This window comes from Bactrocera tryoni, chromosome 2 (genome assembly GCF_016617805.1).
Source record: "Bactrocera tryoni isolate S06 chromosome 2, CSIRO_BtryS06_freeze2, whole genome shotgun sequence".
Classification (NCBI taxonomy): Eukaryota; Metazoa; Arthropoda; class Insecta; order Diptera; family Tephritidae; genus Bactrocera; species Bactrocera tryoni.
Window position 1 is genome coordinate 24,179,416 of NC_052500.1, and position 20,112 is coordinate 24,199,527.

Here is a 20,112-nt window from a genome sequence, read left to right on the forward strand (position 1 = left end):
TATTATACACATTTTTTCTTTTTGCTATCATCGATGGCGCGCCTCAGCTGCTATATTGCTGCTTTTTATTGATCGATTGAGTTAAAAACTATTAATATTAATGAAACAGGAATAAAGTTCGAATGACATGGTGCTTATCATGAAAACATCTGAAGAATACCTACTATTTATATATACTATTCAATATAACATCCTGCGAACATATTTTTATTCCCTTCGAAACCAAACCCATTTTAATCGCTGTGAAAGGGTATAAAAGTATGATTTCGAGTCGAAAAAATGGGTACTACATTATTGAAGATTTTTACTTCATTTTTTTTCAAATAAATATAACATTTATTTTATTTCGATATTTAGTAAGAAAATATTTCACGAAAAAGTTGATTATTAGATATTCTTAAACTGGGATATGTAACACCTGAAATTCATATGCATAAATATAAAGACTGTAATCGAGACCAAATAACGCATAAGTTTACTTTTATTTCGATTCCACTCAATTTTGCATTTTTCTGCGCTTCCAGGTCCCGAAGGTTGTAACTTATTCATCTACCATCTGCCGCAAGAATTCACCGACACCGATTTGGCATCGACTTTCCTGCCATTTGGCAATGTCATCTCCGCCAAAGTCTTCATCGACAAGCAAACCAATCTCTCGAAATGTTTCGGTTTTGTCTCCTTCGATAATCCCGAATCAGCGCAAGTGGCCATTAAAGCGATGAACGGCTTCCAAGTCGGCACCAAACGTTTGAAGGTGCAGCTAAAGAAGCCCAAAGATGCATCAAAGCCCTATTAGGGGACAACGCAGCAGCGCCGAGTAGCAACGCGAAGTTGGCTGCAGCAAAGTTGAAGATTATGCAGAAGAGCGGCACTTAAGAGCGTGGAACGGAGCGAAAGAGTTGAAGTCAGAAAATGGAGAATTGTGGAGAATAGTTGAATGAGAGATAGCGGATAACATTTGGAACTAACTGGATTGATGTCGACCAGCTGCAGGTGCAGCAACACAAACAAACAAAGGCTGTACGCTGTGGCGGTGTTGCGGAATGCTGTTGGTGTGGGAGGTAGGAACACAGGCAAAGCAACTGTTAAGCAGCTATTATTGACACATGCACACACAAACACACTTAACTACACACACACACACGCTTAGTTTACTCAAATGCCAGGTGTTCGTGTAACTGCTTGAATTATGGCCAATTTGTTTTTGAATTAATGTGTATGAACTGGAAGCTTAGCTCTAACTGTACACAATGTTTTTTTTCTTTCATTTTTATTATTATTTTTCTTGTAGTTTTAATAGTTTTGCTTACAAAGCAAATAAAAATAAATTAAAAATATAATAATTATATGAAGATGCGAGTATATAACTGAATTTTATGTTGAATTGTTAATATAAAAGCAAAAAAAAATATTTCTGTTTATTATCTATATTGGATTTAGTTGTTAAGTTATCTGTAGCTATTAGCTTGTTTGAAGTTCTCACTACACGAATTTGTTGTAAACCTCTCTCAAATTATTGAAACCAAATAGCTTAGAATTTTTACGACGTTGAATTGAGTTGTTAACTGTTGCCCACGGGCTGCTTGTAATTTCATTTTTTTATTTTATCTTATCTTATCTTACTTATGTAATACTTATATGCACTTATGTTACGTAACACATAAACGAACAACGAATTTTCATATTTTGTACGGACAGAATGTTAATAAATTTTACATTGTCTCATGTTGTATAGCCGATATTTGAATTGCGTTCACTATGAATATGGAAGTATGTGTCGCTGCAACAACAACATTTGCGCTTAAGCACCTTTTAAGCTTAAAACTATGCTTTTACATACACTCTAACGAAGACTTAAAGCAAGTGTTATATGTTTACATGAAAACATATATATTTATTATATTTACAAGTATGTGTGAGCACATAGTTAAACGTACAGCTGGACAGACTTTACTTGCGTAACACAACTGTCACAAAGTTATTGAAATTTAATGTGTTAATTTGTGCACAAAGCTTGCTGCAAGCTCATTTTGTAAATTTAAAATATTTAAAAAGCATTACAACAACAACATTCAATACATACAGCACTAAAAATATATAATTTATGTATTTTCTTTGTAAATGAAATATTATTGTCGTAAAAATTTGATACTTCTGTGACAAAATTGCACGCTTATGTTTCAAACACAAACATTTCACAAATATTGTTGGTAAATATAGATATACATATACATAATGATTTTTTTTATCTAATTAAAGTAAGCACATACATGCAGACTTGTGTAAGTCAAAATGTGAAGACCTGGCAGGAAATTTGTGGAAAAAATTTAAATATAAGGTTAACTTCAAAATTTCTCAAACTTTTAGTTATAACAAATTTTTTTATAATATTGATTAATATTTTTCCAAAGTCATAATATTGCTAAATTTAATTTTTTAATAACAAAATTTTTTTTTATAACTAAATTTTTTTTTATAATACTAAAAAATATTTTTAAAGAGTCCAAATTTTGCTAAATTTGTTTTTTATTATTTTTTTATTTTAACTTTTTGTTAACAATTTTTTAAGTATTAACATAAGCTCAATTCATAAAAAAAAACAAAGAAAAACAAAAAAATTATTTTTCAAATTATTTCAAAATATTTTTCAATAAAATTAATAACTATAGTAATACTATTAAAGCAATGTAATGTTCTGCAAATATAAAAATTTTATATTTTTCTAAAACTATTTTTTTATATTGTAGATATGTACATACATATGTACATATGTATGTATATTTAAACAAGTTTTTTTGGAAAATTGTTAAAAATTAAATCTTATTTCTTATTAGAAAAATTAGTAATGATAAATTTATTTTTTTATATTTTTTTTTTAATAATTATAATTAATAATATTAATTTTTAGCTGTCAGCTCCCTTTTCTTGAGTCAGAGGGAAATTGGTTTAATAATGGTTGTAAAATTTTTTTTTAATTTCTTAAAATATTTGTCGCAAAAAAATTCAAATTTAAATATAAAAATATTAATAAAAGATTTATAAGTTATTAAAGTTCTATAATATTTTCTTTAAAAAAATAGTTTAAAAATTTTAAATTTAAATTTAAATTAAATGTTTTTTAATTTTTTTAAATTTGTTTAAATATTGTTCGCACAAAGATTTCATATTAAAAAAAATTATAATTTGTTATAAAATTCTTTCTGTAATTTCTTAAAATAATTGTCGCAAAAAAATTCAAATCTAAATTTTATTTCATAATAAAAAAAAATTAATAAATTATTAAAGTTTAATAATATTTTCGTCAAAAAAAATGTTTAAAAATTCTTAAATTTGAATTTCAATTCAAATGTTTTTTAATTTATTAAAATTTGTTTAAATATTGTTCGCGCAAAGATTTCATATTAAAAAAAATACAAATAAATTATTATACAAGCTCTAAAATATTTCCCTTAAAAAAATTGAAAAAAAATCAGTTATAATTAATCAGAATCAAAATTTTTTTCACGAAAATTATTAATTGGTGAATAAGATTTGATATTTTACAAAAATATATTATTAAAAAACGCTGCAAAGTTATTGTGAAAATTTTTTTGTAAATATATTTTGCTAAATTGTTAAGTATTAAATCTTATTTGTTATTAAAGAAAATAAATGTTAAATTTTTTAAAGTATTCTCAAACCAATTCTTTTTCCATAAGTCAGAAAAAAATTGCTATAGTAATTTTGTAAAAAAAAAATATTTTTTTTTTTATTTTGAAACAATTTTGTTTTTTTTCATGTTAAAACATTTCCCAAAATTTTTTTCAAAATACTTAAAAAATTAATAATCCGTAATAAATAAGCAATATTTACTATTTTACAAAAGTAGTTAAAAGTAAAGCGCTATGATGGTTTTTTAAAAACAAAAAAAAAAACAATCTATTTACAAAAAGCATAAAAAAAAATATTTCAAAATTTTTATAAATATTTTGGATTTTTTTTTTTTTTTTTATTAAATATATAATTTTTAAACACATTTAATAATAAAAAAAATAATTCTTTTGGCGTTTTTAATTTACTAAAAGTATATTCATTTATATATGTATGTATTTTTTGGTTTTTTTCTAAGTTAATTGAAAATATTATTGTTAGTATTTAATAAAAAAATTACAATTTTCTAATATTATTGAATAATAAAAATAATAACTTTGCCGCCAATTATTAAGCTAAACAACAATTTATCAAAAATAATCTGCAATTTCCTGCCGGGTGCTTCCTTACACACACACATTCAGCGTATGCATGTATGTGCACCACTACAACTTTGAAATACAACGTTAAATAATTTTCGTATTACGCCTTTCATTTGTATAATGCTTATGTATTTACTGGAAGTTAATTCGCTGTTCATGCTTTTTTTCTCTCATTTTACTTGCTTACATACATACATACCTATGGTAATTACAACATAACACACATACAGATGCACATTTACTTGTAAGTCCTATTTTTCAATATATTTGAAACTGCTTTGTTAATGCATTATCTATCTATATATACATACATATGATTATTATAATTACGATTGATGAATTTCTTTGTTCTTTGTAAAGTGCAATCACGTGCCTCTCATTACGTTTCGGGGGCGTGCTTACACCGATTATGCAACTACTACATATATTCTTGTATTTTATATCAATAAAGCTTTGTTTCTGTTTGAAATTTCTGTATAAATTTTGTGTTTTCATTTGCTTTTGCGTTTCTTTAGTTTTAGTTTCGGCACACAGACACACACATAAGTAGTTGTATATATTTTTGGCTTATAATAGTGTTTAGTTCTCTTATGTTACTTGAGTTCTGTTTGAAGTAGTAAACATTATTGTTTTTCAAATTTAAAAAAAAGCTATTCCATTAGTTAGTTTTTAGATAAATAACTGTTAATTATATACTTGTTTAAAATACTAAGCTAAATTTATCCGCAGCTATCATAAAAATTAACTTCAAGTGTTATGCTTTCAAAGAATTATGGAGCGATAATATACGATAAAGCTTAAAATGCAATGAGGATTTCTTCCGAAAAGTCATTTCTAGTCACAATAGCCGTTTTCGATTCGCACTTTCTCTGCTCGCTATCTTTTCTGGCTGTCTGTATTAACAGTTTATACTATTTATTCGATCCGATTGTATCTAACACTTAGAGAATTGAGGACACCTTATATTTAAGTCGCATTAAATTGTCAAAAGGATTTGAGTTTTAGAAAGAGCGTTAAGTCGAATAATTTTCTGCAAGCCGTATATATTCAATGTACTATGACAAGAGTCAAACGTGAGTAGGTTTTTTCCAATCCATCTCTATAGGTAACTACAGTATTTAAGGATTGAAGATATGCCTTTAAATTTTTCTTTGGTGGGTTTGGTATATTTGATGCCATTAGCATTCAAAATGATGTCATAGAACTTAATTGGGGAAGTCTGAAGTCGACCTTCTTAATAGAATTTGCGTTGCCTCCAGGCTGGCAGAGCGAATGAGTTTGCTTCCGACGATAAAGTAATACCGCCTTTACTCTGTCGTTAGAGATTAAGAAGAAGAAGATTTTAAAAGCAATGCATTCATACATAAACCGTGATCCATTTTTTGAAGATTATCTCTTTCAAATGTTGGCCGAGGCTACCTCAAAGTTGGTCCATCCGTTAAGTCCAATTTTTGATGACTCGTTCCAGCATTTCGACTGGCAACAGGCAAATGACAAGCGTGATGGTTTGCTCCAAGGACTGATTCGAAGCGGGATTGTCCGTATAGACTTCAGACTTTACATGTCTTCACAGAAAAACGTCTAGCAGTGTGATATCACACGATCTTTGTGGCCAATTCACCGGCCCAAAACATAAAATTATCTGTTCATTGTAGTATTATCTCAATAAATCCATTGACCGATGCGATGTGTGTGAAGTGGCACTGTCTTGTTGAAACCAAATGCCGTCTTGATCACAAGCTTCAATTTCAGGCATAAAATAGTCGGTTACCATGGGACGATAACGGTCGATATTGACAGTTACGTTCTCACCTGCACTATTTTTGAAGAAATATGGATCGATGTTTCCACCGGCCCACAAAGCACACCAAATCCTTGTTTTTTTATGGAGGAAATGCCAACTTTTGAATCTCTTCAGGTTTCTTTTCGTCCCAAAGGTGACAATTTTGCCTGTTTTCATACCCTTTGATACAGAAATGGGTTACATCGCTGAACAAAATTTGGCCTAAAAACGTCGGATCTTCTGTGAACTTTTCAAAAGCCCATAGAGCAAAGCGATGTCGTTTGGAAAGGTCGAGTGGCTTCAGTTCTTAAACAAGTTGTATTTCGTACGCTTTTAGTCTAAGATTTCGACATAAAATGCGCCATGTTGTTCCATACGTCAGTCCGAGTTGCGTGTTTCAATCCGAGTTGCGCCGAATCGACTTTTCACGGTCTTGGTGTAGCCTCTCAGCAACGGCTACTATATTTTCTTCACTGCGTGTTGGACATAGTCCATTCGGTCGAATAATATTCAGTAATGAATGCTGGGTCTCAAAATGGTTGATGGTCTTGCGAATAGTACGTTCAGTAGGCCGATTTTTTTGACCATAAGTTGAGTGAAGCGCGCGATATCATATTCCCTACAGAACGAAAAAGAATAATAATAATAAAATAATAAATATAATAAAGTTGAATGATTTGTAAACTTTGTTCAGGGTAAGTTTTTCAATGATGAAATACCAAGCAATATTGAACAAAAATAACATGACAGTTTAACACGACTCACGCGTGATCTTAATATTATATATACATACATTCATTGAAAAATTAAGCTTTAAAAGCAAAGGCTAGAAAAGGTATAAAAATTAGTATTTTTCAAAATTCTTTAAAAATGGTAAAGACTCATAATTTCGGTATAATTTGGCTAAGAAATTTTTTTTGAAACTGTTTCTGTCAATAGTAATTTCATACTTTGCTTTCCCGAAATTTTTACTGAGCCGGAAATTATTATAACTTTCGAAATATTTTCATACTGAAGTGTTCTTAACTGCTATAAAATATTTTATTACTTCTAAACTTTTTAAGAACTTTAAAAAAGCAGGAAATCGCCAAATCTCAATATTTGAGTGTAATCGTATATATCCTAAAGCACACAGTTTTATCTTAATCTTATCCAAAGCTGCACATCGATTCCACAGCTGTATTCAAATTTGAACTTTAACTCGCCTAATAAGCGCCATTGTTAGTGGCTAAGGCGTATTAATGACCCTCACCTTCACTGTGCCAAGTGAAATATTAGCATTGTTGCTTAACGTTCGGCTTTTGTTGCCACGACGCTTCTTGGGGCTAGGTGCGCAAGCACAAAGGCAATTAACCCAAGCAAATATATAGCTACGTATTACTTACTGGCCAACTAATGAGGGTCAATAGGCAAAGAAATTTGAAAATTAATTCTAATTGGTGGCTGTGCACAATAATTTAGGTCACGTGCAACATGTTCCTAACAATGGCATGGTGAGAAAGTGACGCACCACGAGTGCAGAAATGTGTTCTGTTCTGGCTTTTCTCTTGCTATTGTACTACCAATATATGGGGTTTTCCACGGAGGTGTGATTGGAGGCAGAAAAATTATATGGCAGACAATCAGCATTGCGAATTTTTGCGCTGTAAAGGGTGTTTACTTTTGTTTAAAAACAAAAATTAATAACATTAATGTAATACCACAGAATTTTGAGAATATGGCCGTCATGACTGTATTCGTTAGATATATATTCCCGTCGATAAAATTGTTGAATCTCATCTCGAAAATAAGACGAAGAATGATAGTTTTCCAAAGATCATTCTCAGTTTGTTTATCTGCATAGACAATTGGCTTGATGTAGTCTCGCAAAATAATGTGAGATGGATTCTTGGTAATACCAAATGGAGAATTAGTTTAATTTCAGCTGAAATATTCATCATACAGGACGTCAGCGATTTTTGGGAACTTTGAAGGCGTCTTGATATATAATTTTAATACTTCATATAGTTTTTTTGAACTGATATCTAAGACAGGTTCTAGATAAGGTTGCACAGGAGCATAGAAAGTGTTCAGTATCTGGCAGTAAGTTGAGACCTATCATTAGCCCAGCAACCGAACTGCGGTCCACTCTTGGACATTATCTTGGTGAGCCTTCATGTCCTTAAGACATTCTATCTCATTCTGGTCCGTCTGTTAGCCTTTTCGGAAATTTCATTGCGCATCGTACTTCGAAACAAGTTTTGGATTTGTTTAGTTAGAAGGATATTTCCGGATGATGATATCTAACAACTTCTTAAAAATATATTTAAAAGAACTTTACGAGAAAAGTTTCGAGATGACGTGTTCGACCGGGAATTGGAAGGTTAAAGTGTCAGAAAAACTCCCGTCAAAGTCTAGTTTTTTTTTTAAACTATTTAAACTAAATTAAAATTGTCAATAACCAAACTTCAAACTGCTTCTCTGCTCACATGCAGTGCGAATCAGTTGGAGAAAAGATGCAGTGTGCTTCTCTTCGAATGGATCACAGCTAAGAGATTGAGTCTTCAGTCGGTAGCCGTCCATGAACTCTGATTTCCGGTTATCAGACTACCGTAACGTCTTGCAGGCGGAGGTGGCTGCAATCAAGGTAGCGTTAGATATAACGTTCCGCAGTGCAACCTCTTTCAGATAGCTGTTGACTGTTTTATTCCATATCAGACTTTCATGCATCTCCGCTCACAGCGAAATCATCGGAAACTGCTATGCCGATGAGCTTATTACAGAGAACACCCTTACTTAAGTTTCATCCGACTGCAATCGTGTGGATTTTCCGATGTACTCTTAAGTTCTAGCGCTGAATCTTTGAACTTTCAGCGAGCTCAGCAAACGCTGGTCAAAAACCAGATCTTGTGCGACTGCAATAACTTTTTGGCCCAGAATGAACCGTAAGAGGTCTTCCCAAATACTGGCTCTAATCAAAGTCAATTTCGTCACAATTGCACGTGTTCTGACTGGACACTGTCCGTTAGGTTCACACCAGATGCGGCAAAATATTTTGTCCGTAGCTCTTTGCCAAAGCTGTAGGTAGCAAAGTGGGTTGGATTCATCTTGTCACTTTATTCTTCCTTGCATGGCTTTTGCCAGACTGAGATTGAATTTTGTAGAACCCAGAGAAGTGGCTAGGATTGATATTAACAGTCTTACAAATTTCTAGTCAGTTCAGAATGCTTCATCGACCTACATACCTGTATGAGATGATGCACTTTAAGGAGCTTTTTGGGTAACACAAAGAACAAATATTTGTCCAAGTGAGTTTCATCGATTTGGAAACATAGCTATATCTTAGACTAACGTAAACTTCGAAACTATCAGCAGCTAACGCGAACAAGGCTGTAAAACTTTGCTTAAGTTTTCAATGATAGACTTTGCTTGCACTAGGTTCACCTCCTTGACAAGTTTAAAAATACTCTACTTTAAATCACTACTTTGGACATGCTTTTAAGGCTGTATTGAACTTGGTCAAACTAAGTGCATAAATCATTAAAAAATAACTACAATGCTGATGACACTTCAGCTAACGATTCATAAATATTTAAACTTTTTACAAAATGAAGACTCGTTTTTCACGGTACGCTCTTCTAGCCACACTTTAATCATGCCGCATTTGCATTTCATTCAAGCGAAACCATAATCAGCGCTAGATGAAAATGTAAACATTTCTCAACAGTTGAACTTGAAAAGAAAAATTGACAATTATCCGTCGTCGAGTCGACTTGCCATTGAAATAATTTTCCTTGGCCACGGTTGCGCCATAACAAAGTCTCCTTTGTATGTATAAATATAAGTTGGAATGGATTTTTTCTACGCTGTCTTCTGCTTTTGCTTCTTCTTCTACTTGGCTTTGCGTTGTCATTTAATTTACTCGCCACATTTAATGAAAGCCAAGGGAAAAAAATGCGAGCTGCAATTAGGAATGCAAGCAGTCGCACGGCACTGCATTGTCGACTCGATTGCGGTTGTCTCCAACAACAACAACAACTACAACTACAGCGTTGAAGTTGCTGGCCATCGCATTTGGTATCGCCGTTCCGCACTTGTCCTGTCCATTTGTTTGCTTTATTTCGAAGTTTATTTCCGAGTTTTTCTATTTTCTTCTTAGCATTCATTCACTCATGCATTCATTCATTCAGTCGCCCATGCTTTGCCCGTATTTCTGTATTTATGCAGCGGCGGCCACTACATGGAAATATTTTGCATTTTAATCTCTTCTAAAACGACTCCGCTTTTTGTGCGCTGCCGCTTCGGTCGAAAACTATAAAAGCAAGCAATGTGTTTGTTGAGCTAAGATAAAAATAAAGTGCAATAAATTTTATCAGCAGCGACGTTGTGGCAGCAAAAAATCATCAACGTTGGGCGGGAGTGGAGTGAGTGGGAATTTCTTTTCATCAGCTCGCTGCAATCCATGTGACAAATGCAGCGACAGACGCGATGAATGAGCCGACGTTGTGAAACGAATGTGCTGGCAAGGAATTTCGTGCTAACACTAGTATGCACTTTCCGAACTTGCTTGCGATGAGAGAGCGAGCATTTCTTTTTCGTTTGTAATAACATATGTGCTTGGGTTAGTTCTAAGGAGGTAGCTGAGTTCCTAATTTCCATATTTAACAAGTTATTTAAATATTGAAGTATTAAATAGAAAATTTTATTAGAGTTGTCTTTTCAACGGAATGGAGGTCTTCTCTACCGCTGCTTCTCCCAGCGGGCACTGTGTCGAAGACTCTCAGACCTGGAGTGTTTTCATACATTCGGACGACATGCCCTAGATAGCGTATCCGCTCTCTCTTAATTCGCGGACTATGTCAATATCATCCTATATCTCGCACAGGTTTCATCGACTGTAGCATTCGCCGTTGTTAATGCGCAAAGAACCATAAATCTTCCGCAGGACCTGTCTCTGGAAAACGCCGTAACGCCGACTCATGAAATGTTGTCATCGTCCATGCATCTGCATCATATAGCAGGACAAGGATGATGAGTCACTTGTAGAATTTGGTCTTTGTTCGTCGAAAGAAGACGTACAAACTTCGGACACCTATTGACAAGAGTTATTCTGCGTTGGATTTCGAGGCTAACGTTATTGGAAGTGTTAATGGTGGTTCCAAGATAGACGAGATCTTGCCACTAATTAATTGAGGCAGCTAATATCGATTCTAGTCAATTCGTCGGATTTGTAGAAAGCCTGGTAAAAGAGATACTACAAACTTATTGTGGTAAGAGGTGGATAGCGGAGAAGGCAATGTCTAGCTGCTTCCAGCTCATCTTCCTCATTGTAACCTTGACAAGTTGCGTAACTCAAAATCTATAGCTCACCGCGCGAGTGCCAATGGGGCAGTGTCCAGTTAGGACACCTCTCATTACGGCGATGTGAGCCTTACTGAGTACCTGCAATATTCAACTCCGCGCCAGAAGGCTCTATAAGGGCTGGTTGATGATCAACGCTGGCTAAGCTTGCGCAAAGTCTATAGATTCAACTGTCCAATACATAAAGATCGTAGTGAATGCATACCTTCCTAAAAGAAGATCGTAGTCGCTGTTCTTTGATGGCTGTCACTTCTGCGTGAAAGATACTAGAGAGGTCTGGCAACCTGAAACGGGAGTATCAGGTGAGACTTGGATTAGAATTCACGATTAATCCACGGGGATCCAGTCGATGTGAGAGAAGATTTTGAAATGCCCCTCTCAGCAGCCTAGTTTCCCGAAGTTTGAGAGCAACATTCGCCGCAAGTCATCTGCCGACTATGACCACAGGGGATATATGTAGAATAGCATTAGGTACCAACCTTGAGGGGTTGTACGTAGTTCAACATCGATGGCAATGTGAGCCGCTCATTGTACACGTTACAGCTGTCTAGCGAGTGTGGTTTTACTGAATCCCATCCACCAGACAAATACACCATACAGTATTGTCTTTTCTACGGTTTCGTAAAACCAAGGCACATTTTTTGGTGAGAGACCCCACCGCTTTCTGATAATGGTGGTTCCTGTTAAAAACTGTGATAACCAGAACAAAATTAAAATTGAAAAAAAAGCTCTTATTTTTTATGATCTGAATAAGTTTACTACAGTCGAAAGAGTGATCCATTTCGAGGTTCCCTACTTTCTTAAAGAAAAAATACAGTAATTTCTAAATTATTGGGCAATGCTTATTATGATTCACAACAAAATTCTTTAGCATTTATGTCTTGAAGATTATCTCTTTCAAATGTTGGCTGCGGCCACGTCTTAGATGTTCATCGTTGAGTCGCTGCTACTCAAATTGACTCTCCTCGACCTTCTTGTACACTTTCAGCTACGGCTGCTATATTTTCTTCACTGCCTGCTGGACGTGATCTATTCCGTTGAATATTGTCCAGTAATGAATACTGAGTCCCAAGATAGGTGATGGTGTTGCGAATAGTACGCTCAGTAGGCCGATTATGTTTACGATAAGTTGAGCGAAGCGCCCGAAACCGGTTTTTTACAGAACCCGAATTTTGATAATAAAGTTGAACGATTTGTAAACATTGTTCAGCCGTAAGTTTTTCCGGGATTCAATGTCGAGCAATATCGAATAAAAATAGCATGATAGCTTAACACGACGCAGGCGTCATAAGGAACACCTTTCATGTGTAAATTCAAGTATCGATTTCAAAAACGCATTATATACAGAATAATTGCAAAAAAGTCTCACATGATTATGTCCTTTTAAGCTGTAAATTTCGCCGTATCGATGTATAGACACCTTGACACTGTCTGATCCGCTGTCCACACCTAGATAAAAGGTAACTAGACTGAGAGCATAGACAAAAAACACGTCTTTATTTTTTTCGCTTAATTTAATTTTGTTTAACATTTAATTTATTTTATTTTTTTTTTTTGTAATATGCTTGTAGTTTGCAAATATACTATATATGTATGTAAGTGTAAGGATTTTGTATCAAATAATTCTTGCAAAAAATATGATTTATAGTACATACATATATAGAAAAATAAAATATATATACAAAATATATATGTATATAAACTTCTTCTCTACAGTTACATATTTATACTCTATATTTTGACTAATTTGTTCTTTTCAGCAAATTCGTAAATATTGGCAGCCTGTTCAAAGCTTTTAAAGCGCATAAATTTTGTTGCACCGGTAAGTAATACTCGTATGTAACAAATTAAAACTACTTTTAATTTGGCATAAAAATAGTTTCAAATATTACACAGCGCCATCTAAGGCAGCTTTTAGCTAAAAATAAACTTCGAATGTGGTTACCTCTAGAAAAGAGCATGCACTACAGCTTTCCAGGATAAGTTATATAGGTATATTAGTTAGTTTCAGTTGATTAATTATGACCTGAGCAGAATATATTAAGTTGCCATGAAGCTTGTAACACCAAGCAGCAAACGTTGGGAACCCTATAAAACCAATATAAAATGATGAGTGTGAAGAGCAGAGTCAATTTAGACATGTCGGTCTGTCCTATTGCCGTTCTGTCCGTTTGTCTGTATGTCCACCAAATGCTTCCACCACTTTTGAGATATCAATCTAAAATTTTGCACATGTGTTTTCACCAAGTAGCTGTTCATATGTGGGAACCGTCAACATGGAGGCACCACAGTAACATACATATATGTAGCTGAAATATAGACTGAAGGATCAAAATCAAATGCATTTATGGAACACTTTTTTTATTTGTGAAGGATATAATTGCTTCGATTGTTTTGTTTTCTATTTGTTTCTAACTCTGCGTTTAAAAAAATTAATAAAATAGTTATATATTGGGTTGAAAAAGTCTTTTCGTATTTTGAAATTTCGATTTACGCTGATGAAAGTATTACACTGATGGAATAATGTCTCTAGCGAAGAAATGGCAACAAGTGGTAACCAAAATAGTACATATTTTTTTATTTAGTATTGCAAATATAAAAAAATAAGTTGAAGTTTAATTAGTAATACGAAAAAACTTTTTCGACTACCCAATATATTATATTTTACAATCCGTTGATATTTTGGTTTGGTTAATCCAAATATGTGAATTCTGGTTCACTATTTTATTATTGAAATATATGTATTATAAGCTAGATCGTAGTATGTTATATACCTCAGTACCCCCAAATAATTTTCCTTTCTCAACTTTTAACAATTTCCTTTCCAGATATCAGTCTCTCGTCGGACCATTGGGAACCTGTTAGTCATGATATACCAACAGCTGCATAATAATTGAAGAGAAAAGCGAATACAAATAGGAAAAAACCAAACATTAATTACTGTAATATTTGCTGATGAAAAAATTGTAAAATGTCATAATTTGTAAAATAATGTATAAATAGAATAGTACAATTTAAAATACAGTTGTTCGAAAGAGAAAATTTAATAAAAGAGAGTTGATTGAAAATATTTGGAAAAAAAACACAGCAAATTGGCATTTATTTGGTTACGTAGTTTTAACAAAATAAATAAACAGGCATTTTAAAGTGAAATGTGAAGAAAAAGCGCACAGACAAATCAAATTTCCATAACAAAAGTAAAAATTAATAAAACCAAATGCGAAAGCAACTTTAAATTAAAAACCTCAGCTGTTAAAGCTTAAGTCTCGTATTGCCGCCACACTTTATTATTATCGATGGAAATTAAAGGCAGAGCAAACTTTTGGTAGCTGAATAAATTTTCGTAGCAGGCAGAGAGAGTAATGAAAATGTAACAAAAACAAAAATAAAAACAAGAGCAAAAACAAAAATAAGAATAAAAACAAAAAAAAATATTATTTCAGTAAAATTATCGTATGGTAATTGCTTTGAATGTTTAAATGTGGCTTTAAAATATAGTTAAGTTAGATTAAATGAAATAATAGATGAAGAATAATGTGTAAAAATTTAAGAAAACATTTTAAAGCATTTAGTAAATAAATACAAATACAAATATAAGTATATATAAATATTTAATAAGCCAACCCATGCTCTCTTGGGTGATGCAGGAAGCGTACGGACGGTGTGTAGTTCATATGGGTAAGCCGAGATGGAGGGGAAATCAATAAAATGTAATTTCTTGCATATACCACATCTATACATATTACGGTGTGTCATTCTGAGGCAACCTTTTTTTTCAACTGAAAATTTTTTTTCGGAAGCGATCTTCAGTAGTCGAAGTCGATTAAGAACCGATTCTTGACATTCGAAACTTCGATTATTTTACGAGAAATCTCGATTTTCTAGTAGAATCGGAATCGAGTTTACCATCCCTACTGGCAGCCATCGCGTGCACATATAATAACCTCCGCACAATAACCACCACAAAAAAATGATATTTTTTCCATGTAATTTATATGGAAAATATAAAATTTGAAATAGGCACCTCTTAATATTAATATTAAGAGCTCATCTTTTGAGTGAATTTCTTTTTCAAAATTTCGAAAGTTTTTAGCCTGTTTTTCAGTTGAAAAAAAGGTTTACTCAGAATGACACACCCTAATACATATATATTTATGTGCCGGAAAATATATATATCTACGTGCTAAGTACAGTTTCAGTTATGACTTGCTGTGCGCAAAAGCACATTTTCCTAATTGTGAACCAGGCGAGATATTCCAATTGCAAGCACAGAGGATTATAGTTATAATTGTTAATAAGGTTGATATACTATATACCATACTATATATAGATAGACAGATATTGAGGTTTTGCACTGCGGCCTATGGTCTATTGTGCCCTCTGCTGTATCGCATATGGTCACGCGACTGAGGTGATGTGATCCCTGTCCACGTAGATGGTACTTACGGCCTTGAGCCTGCTTTTGCAAATTGCCGGTCAATCTGGAATCAGGTGTTCTGAAATTTCCTGTTCCAAGTCGCAGAACCGGCAGCTTGCGCAAGGGCCTATGCCCATGTTGTGCAAGTGCTTCCTGAGCCCTGTATATAGCGCGACATATCTTTAGATGTTGCAAGGTTATACCCTCCCAGTAGTAGCTTAATATGGCGCATTCCTGTTGCCTGCTGCCAGTACTGTTCTCTCCCCATTCTCTCCTCCATACGAAACAACCCTTTTATAGTGTGGAACTCCAACGGAATTCATGGTTCTGGCCCGATCATCCTGGACGACGCCGCAGTGCGGGCTAGTTCGTCGGCCAGCTCATTGACGGTTGCAAACTGATTGGCGATTCAGCCTTCCTATTCACTCCTCTACTAACAGCGATTTAGCATACTTTATACCTTTTTGTAATAGGTATTTATACCTTATGTAAATACTTTTGCTTTTGTGGTTTACGCCGATAATCGACAAAAACCGACTAACTAATTTCAGAGCTGACTCCGACCGGTATAAAGATTTTTCACAGATTTTCCTTATTAGAGTTGTCCTTCGAGGCTTACTTTTGGGCTGTTAGAATCACTTTGCCAAATAGATATGGAATCCAGTTTTGTAAACTCGCTCTCCTAACCAGCACAATACATCCGCTTTCATCATAAATTAACTGCCAACCGGGTGTTGACGAAGTAGTAGTCACATCTCCCATAATTGGATTTCAGCTATCAGCAAAATGCCCTGAAAATATCACAAATCTGCCTGAAATCCGGTAAGATAGTCAATATTGCCGCATGAATTCCGATGGGAGCAGTGTCCCTTTAAACTCCTGTAACTATCGAAAGATGTAAGGTCCGCAAAACTCTTCCTATGAAGCCTGGTTGGACTTTGCTGAGATCGAAGAGATCCCTAAACCACAGTGGCTCGTAGTGGACTAAAGTTTGCTGAGCTGGCCTGAAGCCCAGCAGTCCAGTAGCAAGGCACAAGAAGCTTACGGCTTGAGACTGAATTATGTGTCTTCGTAAGCTCATCAGCTTTGCAATTTCCTGCTATACCGCTTTGGCTAAGCACCGAAACCAGTCTAATCATAAAATAGCTTCATGCCAGAGATAAGGAGTCTTAGCGTAGTCTAAAATCGCTGCGCTATCGGAGTGGTTAGTCACCACACCTCAAGAAGGCTGCGCTTCGGAGTAGTAGACGGCTCACATCGTTGATGAATATTTAAATTATGTCTTACTATTGTGCTTCCTTGGTCGAGATACAGAACTACACCTTCGAAATGGCTGATATAATTTGAAAAATGCTCTGTATATAAATTGTTCTACTATAAAAACTACGTTTTGCAGTTATTGACTGTTGCTTGCTAATAGAAGACGTATCGATCCTCACTTCTAGAACATGACTTAAGACCAACCCAGTTAGAATAAACATAATCATTTTCGGATCACTTTTCCAAAACTTTCTTGGTATCACTTTCAACCGAATTCTAATAATTGATAAATACTTCACGATGAAACCCGTGACTTCACGATTAACTTCATGATCAAACTCATATCATTGACTCGTATTCGTTTATTTCATTATATTCACAAATCAAGATCAACATTTTACAGTAAGTTCCTTTATTCTTTGAAAGGAAAATTCGTTAAAAAAATATTAGGATAAGTCTAGAGATCACTCTTTCTTCCAAATTGTTTCTCCTTCTCTTCTAACTCCAACAGTCGTATGTCATGCGTTATTATTTTCTTCGTGAGTAGACGCTTTGCGTTCCACAAGTTCATTAGCGTCAAATTGAAACTTACCGCGCAAATATCATTTAAAATCACGCACCAAAAGTACTTCGCATATTTTCCGGTACAGTCTATGTATGTTTGTATATAAGCATATTGTAATTATGTGTACGTACGGTACATAATTAATCTATATTGAAGTTGTATAAAATATCAGTTGTACATTGAAGTAGGCGTAAGCAAATAAAATGATTGCATGCAATTACCTATTGTGTAACATTCATTGATGTAATTTTTTAGAGAAAAACAAAGCAAGGCTGTGTGTTCTAAAAATAATTAATAAACAATTAAGAGATATATTTCGCTAGGGTGTATTCTCATACATATACACAGATCAGATAATAAACTAAGTAAATAAGTTAATGAATAAGTGATAAGCATGAATTGTAATAGTCAAGAGTTTCGGCAATAAGTAAATGAATAACTGTAAATAAATACATATGTAGGCACTAAGTAGTATGTATAGAGATGCTTACATACAAAAAAAGAAAATAACAAAATGTAACCTAAAATGTAAGAGTTGAATGTAATGTTCAGTAAAACGGTTTAACCAATTCTTTTTCTTTCAAAAGTTTAATTTTTTTTATTTCATATTTTCATTATATTATTTGTTTAAAATTAAATGTTTTAACTGCGAATATATCATCATAAAAAGCAAAATAACGTAACATCACATTTCACAAGTTTACAGGCGAAGGAAAACGATATAATAGAGACCACTTATATTGAAACAAAATTGAGTTTTGGTTATAAAGTGGTTATATATTGGTTATAAATTGGTTATATCTGGTTGCGATAGCTTGAAATTATACGGTTCCATATATCGCCGAAGGAAAACGATAGAATAGAGACCACTTATATTGAAGCAAAATTGAGTTTTGGTTATAAAGTGGTTATATATTGGTTATAAATTGGTTATGCCGGTCTTGCAGCAAATGAGCGATATAACATGATGTAATGAATTGTAAATAAGAGAAAGCTCAATTTCGATTCATTTCGATTTTTGATGAAAAGTTGTTTTGCATTTCAGGTGACGATATGTATGTATGTAGCTCTGCCTTCTCATATTGGATTTCTAGCCTTTTTATGTATTGAGAAGATAATAACTAAAATACAAAAAAAAAATATTTATGTAATTTAAAAAAAAAATTAATTAAAGTGACTGAAATTTTTTTTATTGTAATAATTATAACAATAAATTTTTTATATTTTAATTTTTTTAATTAATTTTTTTAATTAATTTTTTTTAAATTAATTTTTTAGAACTTAATTTTTTTTTAAACTTATTTTTTTTTTTCCAGAACTAATTTTAATTAATTTTATTTAAATTAATTAATTTTTTTTTAATTGTTAATTTTTTTCAACTTAATTTTTTTAAATTTTTATAATTAATTTTTTATATTAATTTTTAATTTTTAATTTTAAAACTTAATATTTTTAATTAAAAACAAAATCTAAAAAATTAAAAATTAATTAATTTAATTTTTTAAATTAAAAATTTAATTTAATTTTTAAGAACTAATTTTAATTAATTTTTTACTAATTTAATTAATTTTTTTTTATTATTTTTTTACTTAATTTTTTAACTTAATTTTTTTTAATTTTTTATAATTAATTTTTTATATTAATTCTTAATTTTTATTTTTATTTTAAAAACTTAATATTCTTTTAATTAAAAACTAAAATCTAAAAAAAAAAAAATTAATTAAAAATTAAAAATTAATTTTTAAATTAAAATATAACTTTTTTCGTAATTAAATTTTTTTTCTTGCAGAAATAACTCTCAAACAATTCTTGTACATTACTGCCTCAAATACATATATTCAAACCTTCTGAGGTTAAGCTCACATAATTACTAACATGTTTTCTTGTCTCCTTTCTAAATATTCATACATATTTTTCTCTTCCAATTATTTTCAGTTAGCAAATATGTTATAATTATATATCAAGTCAGTCAAACTTTCTTGAAAAATTTCTTTCCTAGCCATTTTAAGTTAAAAGCATACTGTTTAAAGGTTTCAAAGTTGCCACAAACTATGATTATATTACTATATACTTCGAGAACTACTAAACTTCTAATTTTCTTATGACTTATTTCTACTAAGATCGTTAATATATATTATAGATAGAACATATAAATGCCATTGTTTGCATAACTCTTGTTTGAAATCTAATTTAAAAGAGATATATGTGATTTGTGTAAACCCAAATATGTAAGCGAAATCAATAAAAATTACATTTTTTAAAACAAACACGTGTTCTTTTTCTACTCGACGGAGCATAAAACATACAATTTCCATAAAAAACGTTACGGAAACGACATTTGTAAGTATGAAAACCATAAAGTCTAACTAGTAGTGACTTTGTTGTTTTTAATAACATATTACAGTTCTTTTGAAGCGATAACTTGGAATTCTTTTATCGAATTTAGGTAGTCAAATTCCTTCTCTTAAGGTTAGAACTGTCGTAAAAACAAAATACAAAGCAGATTGCCTTTGCT

At 32.4% G+C, this 20,112-nt stretch overlaps 1 protein-coding gene and 1 long non-coding RNA gene across 5 annotated transcripts in view; both read left to right on the forward strand.

Annotated features, from left to right (window-relative positions):
• The window catches only part of LOC120767613 (CUGBP Elav-like family member 2), a 216,205-nt gene extending 214,464 nt beyond the window's left edge, over window positions 1-1,741 (forward strand). For 3 of the 4 annotated variants that reach the window (XM_040093767.1, XM_040093768.1, XM_040093769.1), the window contains one exon: window positions 525-1,254. In XM_040093767.1, coding sequence (XP_039949701.1) covers window positions 525-796 — 272 coding nt within the window. In that variant the 3' untranslated portion in view covers window positions 797-1,254. Of the gene's footprint in view, window positions 1-524 lie in introns of all 4 variants that reach the window. The other variant, XM_040093766.1, reaches the window with a different exon arrangement.
• Window positions 1,742-13,099: 11,358 nt separating this feature from the next.
• Window positions 13,100-14,786, forward strand: LOC120769091. The gene is made up of 2 exons (XR_005704824.1): window positions 13,100-13,177; window positions 14,184-14,786. It is a non-coding gene; the product is annotated as an uncharacterized LOC120769091 (long non-coding RNA).
• Window positions 14,787-20,112: the final 5,326 nt, after the last annotated feature.